Source organism: Vigna unguiculata, chromosome 1 (assembly GCF_004118075.2).
Source record: "Vigna unguiculata cultivar IT97K-499-35 chromosome 1, ASM411807v1, whole genome shotgun sequence".
Classification (NCBI taxonomy): domain Eukaryota; kingdom Viridiplantae; phylum Streptophyta; class Magnoliopsida; order Fabales; family Fabaceae; genus Vigna; species Vigna unguiculata.
In genome coordinates this window covers 23,394,750-23,402,520 of record NC_040279.1, presented here as the reverse complement: position 1 = coordinate 23,402,520, position 7,771 = coordinate 23,394,750, and the positions used below count along the sequence as shown (strand labels likewise).

The following is a 7,771-nucleotide window of genomic DNA, read 5'->3' as shown; positions in this document are numbered from 1 at the left end:
GATGCGGACGAGCCAAACGACGCGGACGAGCCCAACTATTCGCATGGGCCCATTTAGCTCATTTGGCCCATCAAGTTCGTGTGGCTCATCCAGATCGTTTGGCCCATTCTGGTCATTGGATTCATCTTGGTCATCGGGCCCGTTTGGTTCGTCGGACTCATCTTGGTCATCAAGCTTGTTTGGTTCGTTGGGCCCGTCCAGGTTGTCGGGCCCGTCCGAGTCGTTATGCTTGTCTAGGTCATTGGGCTCGACCAGACAGGCCCATCCGGATCTTCTGGCTCGTCTGACTCGTTAGGCTCGTTCTGGTTGCTAGACTCATCTTGGTCATCGGGCATGTTTGGTTCATCGTGCATGTTCATGTTGTCGGGCCCGTCCGGGTTGTCACGCTTGTCCATGTCGTTGGACTCGTTTGGTTTGTTGGGCCTGTCCAAGTGGTCGGGGTCGTCCAGGGCGTCACACTTGTCTTGTTCGTTTGGCTCGTCCAAATCGTCGGTCACGTCCAGGTCCTCGAACTCGTCCATGTCGTCATGCAGGTTTTGGTCATTTGGCCCGTCCGAATCATCGGGCCCAGCCAGATAGTCGAGCTCGACCAGATCTTCGGGCTCGTTCAGATCGTCGAGCATGTTCGAGTCGTCGGTCCCGTTCGGGTTGTCAAACTCATTCGGGTCGTTGGACCTGTCTGGGTCGTTGAGTCCGTCCGGGTCGTTAGGCAGGTCCGAGTCGTTGGGCCTATTCGGGTCGTCTTGCTTGTCCGGGTCGTTGAGTCTGTCGCACAGATAATAATATATTTTTAATGTTGAAGATAAAAGCCCATGGATTGGTCCTGACCCAGAAGGCTTTTGTGGGGTTTTTGGCCCTATGGGCTTCTTTAATGGGAACTTTTTTTCGATGTGGGCTTTTTTTATCCTAACTCACATGAGTCAGGGTCAAGCCCTATGGGCTGGACCAAATTGACACCTATATGTATAAGTGAATGCATCAAATGGCAATAAGATGTTTGAATCAAGAAATCAACGTGATCCCACACATCAAAGTTGATATTGTTGAAATTGCAAGCATTTTGTTAGATGGAAGTCTTGCTTTGGAATATAAAATAGCTTCATCTAACTAAGGCACTTGTAGAGTTTCATAATCAAAGAGAGATGTTATCAATTGTGACATTAAAAGGATAACCAATGTTGAGAAGATCAGCACAAGGTTTTTTTACATATATTTTCTAGTGATTCATACATGATTGCTATCAATTTTTATTTTTTGAAATTTAAAAAATTCATTTTTTAATTATTTTTCTTAAAATAAACTCATTTAAAAAGAAAAAGAGAAAAGAGTCCTATCCAAATTAATTCATCCTTACTTTAATTTCCAAAGTAGCTAATTCACTATTCACATGTTAAGAATTTGATCTCGGAATCAAATTCTCAATGATAAACAATCTCTATTTTTTTTCTTTTTTTTTATTTATTAAAATAATTTTTAAGAAAATTGAAATTTGATAAAATCCGAATTTCAATCGATCTTTTCAATTCCTTTTACAAATGAAATAAAATAAAAAGGGTGTACTTCATATTGCGAAGTTCGAATTCTCAACATAAACAATAAATATATATAGTTTCAAAATTAAAATAAGAATTGATTTATTTGAGTAAAAAAATTTCTAATAAATTTATACTTATTTTCACCTCAATGCTCAATCTATATTTATTGATTGACAGAATAATTCACTTGTCCTATATGAAAAATATATGAATAAACACATCACCATGTGTCTCTAATCCGTGTTTTTTTCTCATTAGGTAGAAAATAAATTAACATTATATTTAAGAAAATATTATATATTAAATGGTTAATGTTTCTTGTTGAACCAAAACACAAGTAATATATGTCCAAAGAAAACACTTTTTTGCATTAAGCTCTTCTACAATGTGTCAAATTTTCTTATTCGACTCACTAAGATTCTACATTAATAGTTGGGATGTTCTCTCCAACCGAGTACGTTTAGGTTAAAGTGTTGAGATATCTGCAATGACACTCCAATGTTCAAGTTAAATATGTGTAAGATAACAATAAGTATAATAATGAATACGTAAATATTACTTTGTGAATACTTTTATTTATGTTATTATTATGAACTTTTACTTGGATGAACATGAATTACCTAGGTCAAGACCCCTTTTGGGTAACTTGACTTGTTTACTTAATCCTTGATTAATTGTGTTAATCTTATTATGGAAAACCAACATGGTCTATATATATGTTTTATTATTATCGAGATGATGACAATTAAGATGATGTCATATTATGCAGACGACACCATTTTGACCTCATATAATATACTAATCTTTTATGAGATATCTTAGGCTTTGTTCCTATGGGGGGTGGATATGGGGGAGTGGGAAGATGGATTTGTGTAGATTTGGGTGGACGGATTTTTTTTGTTTTTTTGAGTGAATTTAGAGAATAAAGTGAGTGTATTTGGAGATAAGTTTTATGAAAGTTAGTGAAAGATTTGATTGATGTGATAGATAAAATTAATTGTTAAAATAGATATATTTATTAAGTTACCATAATACCCTTGTGTAAAAAGAGATTAATTTTTTGAATTGATGTTCTTAAAATAATTCCTAAATTAATTAATTTTAATCATAAAAATAATTAAAATTAATTGAAAAATGAAAAATAAAAAATTTTAACTTTTATTAATGTCAAAAAAGTACTACAATAAAATGTTAATTTTTTCTTAGTTTTATGTTTAAGAATTTTAATATATATTGACATGACCAAATAATTTAAAGCATAGAACTTACGAAAAAGTATTTTTGACTTTGTAAAAAAAGTAGAAATTGTCAGCAGAATGTAATGAAAATACGACTTAGTCCATAGCATACGAAGTCCAAAATAAAGTTACAAGGAAGAAGTCTCACATGTAATGAAGTTCGTACATAAGAAGAAAGTACATCATAAAATAAACATTACATTTAGACCCCTTCATTCATATAACGAAGTAACCTATTCATCTAGAAATGTATCGACATGCCCATAATACACCTTGTATGTAATGGGTGGGAACAAAGGTATTCTAGCACCGTGTGAATAGGTTGACATCTTCAATGTTCATAGTTGATATAACATGTCAAATATCTCTCGTTCACTATATTGAAATAAAGGCTAGCAACGACTGAGACGAATATACTCTGTGATAAGTTTGTTTCTTGATTGAAGTGCAACTCTTTGGCAATCTATTGCAACAACTAATCTTCTATTAATATGACTTGATTCCTCTACGAGCTCCATTATTCTCGGGTCCATCTAATTAAACACACAAAAATGAACCAGAGTTATCAAGGAAGAACAACAAGTAGTTTATAAAATATAAAATATAAAAAAATGAATAAAATTTATTGCATGAAAGAGTAGGAGAATACAAGTCACTCATCTGAGTCGTCATCCCTGTTACGAAGGTGATAAATCTTGTTGACAGTGGAATTCACTTCACTAAAATGTCGGTCGACATTTATGGTCATTGTTTGTAACATAGCTTCTATTTGTTGTACTCATCCCCATATTTAAGTTAATAGTTCTTGACCTGTGGGGTTTGGAGGTTCCACCATATTTTCTACATCATCGTTCTCTCCGTCATCACTATCTTCATCCATTGGACTTTGTTGTCTTCCTTATGTTGCGTCATCATTACGAACACGAAGGTGTTGCCATTCACCGTTGACGTGAACTATATTCAACTTCTTCAAATTTTGCACTGAAAATCGCTATCTTAAAGATATAGTCGTGGTTGTATTAACCGAAAGATCCACACCAACATATATCACAATTGTAGTTATCAAAATTCCATATGGAAGACCTGTCTCAATACCCTTGCACTTCAACATGTTTTGCATGATGACATGTGGCCAATTAATTAAGATGTCACTTTTCAAAGCCCACATCATGAAAATGTCATCTTGTAAAATTTGTGAGATATTAGTCATCCATGGTGTCAAAAAGTGCACTATCACGTACTGTAATAGTCTATCATTATTTGTAGGACACCTACCGTCTCCACTAATTTAAAACAGGCACTTGCTCTAACCATGGATGCCAAAGCCATGTCCCGGTTATAGTTCAGGTCTCGTGGCACCTCTGGTAATGATAACTTTCAACCTTGATATTTCAGACCATAGATTTGAAACCAATCAGATGGTTTCAGTATAATTTTCTTCTTGTTGACCTTACTCATCAGATAACCATTTCCAGAGATCTGTAGATTTACGTAAAACACCTTAATTAGTTCTGGAAAGTTCGAATAGGATAATGTGACATAATTTGAGAGGCCTTGAAACAGAAGGTGCTAATGGAAATAAAGCCTAGAATCGATAAATGACTCCAAGTTCATAATTTTGGGCTCTATTAATCTTCTATGGTAATAGTAATTTCCATAATTTTCCATTTGTGTGACAGTGCTAAAATATCGTTTTTTATCCTCTTTCACTACTACTAATTTATCCTTACGAACTTTAGGTCTATACTTTGATGATGAGGAAGCCATGACAAATCAAACTTTAATAATAAAAGACAATATGATTAGTCACATAAATAACATTCGCAAATTAAGAAGATGGAAGATTAATAAAGTGGTCAACTTCAACATTAACAAAGTGAACAGTTAATTGCATTCAACACATAATAATAGAGTCAACATACCAAATTAATATTACAATAACACCATAATTAATTCCACACAAAATAAGAAAGTACTAAAACATAGTCAACATACACACGTGAATAGAAATGGTCGTAAATGTCTATCCACTACAACCAACCATCATACTATATAACTTATTAAGTCAAAGATGTTGTGGCATTCCCACAAGTCGCTTTGTATGAGTTGGATTTGAGCACAAGTAATCATAACACTGTTCCATAAGGCTTTCGTCTTGGATATTCATACCTGACAACATTTCCCAAATATCACTTTCTGTATACTGGAAAGTCGAGCTCCGCTTCATCATGCCAACTTGCTCGTTTAGAATCTCGTTACATTTCTTAATGGCGATGACTTGGCGCTCGACAATGTTTGACATCTTTTAAAAATGTGAGTTTCTGGCACCCATGACCTCCATGAATCCATCGAGTTTGGCGGTGAGCTTGTCAAATTGAGAACCCATAATGTCAATCATTGGTGCTTTTCTTTTTTATCCTCGGGATGATGTGGTTCCACTAGACAGTACAGAAGGAACACTTTAGGTCGGGCCCGGACTGTACTCATCCATGGATGGTGGTGACGGTGGGTAAGGCTCCCCACGTGGTTCATACCCTGGAGGTTCAGGTGTGTACTCCATTTCATCATTCAAATAAACCTTTATACGCCTTTGTTGGCAAATCCGACTAGCTTGTGATGTAGTTCTTACCCCTACACCAGTTGCTCGATCTGATGAGCATAATTCCTCCATGAGGTCATAATGCCTTATAGGGGTAGTTCGCCACTTCGTTGCGTGAGGCTTTGACTAAAATTGTAAACATGTTGCCATAAAAAAAGGTTAAGATCATATTTGTCGCATGCCAATATAAAATAACAGTGTTGTTGTTTGATATTACTTGCAACAACTCATCCCATACTTCGTTTTCAGCCTCAAAGACCTTTGATATGTTGTTCCATGCAAATCCACTAAGGGAACAAAATAAGTCATGGACCTCACTCCACTTCTCCTTCAGTACTTTTTGTCTATTCTTAACATTGTTTTTGTTAAGATTCACAAACTCAACTTCATGGAGATTAGTTAGTATGTTATTGTACGCTTGGGTTGTCCAACTTCCATCCACCCTGTAGGCTTGGGTAGTCCAACTTCCATCTCCGTTGTCCATTTAGTGAATTCACGTCATCCCACTGAGATTGCAAGTCATTTACCCCTGTTCATTTAGCACCTATTGGAAGCAAAGGTAACTAAAACATAACATTTTATAAATAAAATTAACAACATACATTACTTCACCATAACTATATAACACACATTAGTCATTGATATATGCATTTCATTAGCAAACATTAATACATCAACTTAATTGTTCTCATAATCTATCCACATTCGATTAGTTATTTCATCCCTTAAATTACAATCATGTTTATAATCATCCTCAATTTGTTGCGTGTTGCCACCATCTTGATATTCTTCAGCCAACTCTCTATCCACCTCATCAAGCATTGTTGGATCATGGTCAACGGATCGTAGAAAGTTGTGTAGGATACAATAGGCTAAGACAATATGTGTCATTGTTTCGAAACAGTAATGTGGTTCAGTTCCACTGCTAATAATTGGGAAACATTTTTTTAACACCCCAAAAGTTCTTTCTATAACATTTCTGAGTGATGAGTGACGATGATTAAACAATTCTCAGGGATTTTGTGGTCCTCTCCGACTGTACTCTTTAAGATGATATCTTACACCTTTGTAGGGGTCAAAATTGATCTTTTAAGCATAAATCCTGCATCCCCAAGATAATATTTTTCTACATTATTTGGCACACACCGGTTATCAGTGATGTATGTTGGATGTCAAAATAAATAAATAATTGACTAACCTTCAGGTATGACTAACGAATCATCTCTAGAAAGATCATCTTTCAATATCCTTGAATCGAATGTTGTTCCCTCCCAGCCAGCCAATACATACGTGAACTTCATATCAAAGTCACATGCGGCGAAGACATTTTGTGTTGGCCAATCTTTGCTTCCTCGAAACCTTGGAGCATCAGCTCTTGGAACTCGGACTCGAACATAAGTTTCGTCATGGCGCTTATACAATCATAATTTTTGACAAATTCAAAATATTAGCACATTGTTTGAAGAATGTCCCATTATTGGAAATGAATGCGTCTTTGGACAGATTTGCCTTAAAGTATGGGAAAAATCGACTACTACCTTGAACATGGGGATGAACCTCGGCACCACATGGGGAAAAAAATCCCACGCTTCGATTCTTGACATTATGTCCAATAATGTGGAGAAATTTGGCAACTTGTTCCTCGATGGTTGACCTAACCGCATCGTTCACTAAGTCAGTTTCTCTTAGACGGTTACATAAGTTAATAAATTCCTCTGGTCCCATGCGGATAATGTCACGACATCGATTAGTGTGAACTAAGTATGACATCAGCTGGTCTCTACGACGATCTTTGTTTAACAAATACTCATTAATAGTATTTATTGTGCTTGCCATATTTAGTATATACAATGCATGTGCAACAATGCATAGCATTGTTAATGCAACTAAGGCCGAACGCAATTGTAATTGAAGACGTAAACGTGTAACTATATTAAAGTACACACCCATTACATCATCCATTATATCTTCATTGTTCAAGTAACTCATATCTAATTCTTCTTCCATTTAAATTAGCAAATAATAAAAAATAAAATCAACTACTATCGTAACTCAAAAAAATTAAAATTACACAATTCATTTAACAATCAAATTAATATGAATCAATTCCAAACATCACATGCATTTCTTACATGTTTACAATATAAAAAATTTATATTCCTTCACGTATAAATGTTACCAACTAAAACATCAATACGAACTTATACACATTATATTTCATATGGGGCTAAAAAAATTACCTTACGAGGTCTTAAGAGCATACTAACTTGGTAGTGGAAGTGGGAAGAAAATGAACAACACAACTCCAGAATTCAGCACCAAGCACGAACTAACAATCCAGTAACAATCACACCACAACAACAAGCCTTTACAACCAACCTAAACTATTATATAAAGCA

The 7,771-nt window shown here is 35.3% G+C and overlaps 1 protein-coding gene across 1 annotated transcript; it reads right to left on the bottom strand.

Moving 5' to 3' along the window:
* Window positions 1-233: 233 nt before the first annotated feature.
* LOC114189838 (sporozoite surface protein 2-like) lies at window positions 234-7,036 on the bottom strand. Its single transcript, XM_028078553.1, has 6 exons — window positions 6,911-7,036; window positions 6,571-6,784; window positions 5,789-5,901; window positions 5,590-5,721; window positions 5,308-5,498; window positions 234-765 (listed from the first exon to the last, which is right to left on the bottom strand). The coding sequence occupies exons 1-6, from the start codon at window positions 7,034-7,036 to the stop codon at window positions 234-236; spliced, it is 1,308 nt and encodes a 435-aa protein (XP_027934354.1).
* Between the last annotated feature and the right edge of the window lie 735 nt (window positions 7,037-7,771).

What these genes read in the sequence shown, in the direction of transcription:
- LOC114189838 (XM_028078553.1), bottom strand. Translation starts at nt 7,036, where the DNA reads ATGCGGTTAGGTCAACCATCGAGGAACAAGTTGCCAAATTTCTCCACA. An exon ending in GGTTCATCCCCATGTTCAAG is followed by an intron (nt 6,785 to 6,910) that starts GTAGTAGTCGAT and finishes TGATTGTATAAG; the next exon opens with CGCCATGACGAAACTTATGT. An exon ending in TATGGGATGAGTTGTTGCAA is followed by an intron (nt 5,499 to 5,589) that starts GTAATATCAAAC and finishes TTACAATTTTAG; the next exon opens with TCAAAGCCTCACGCAACGAA.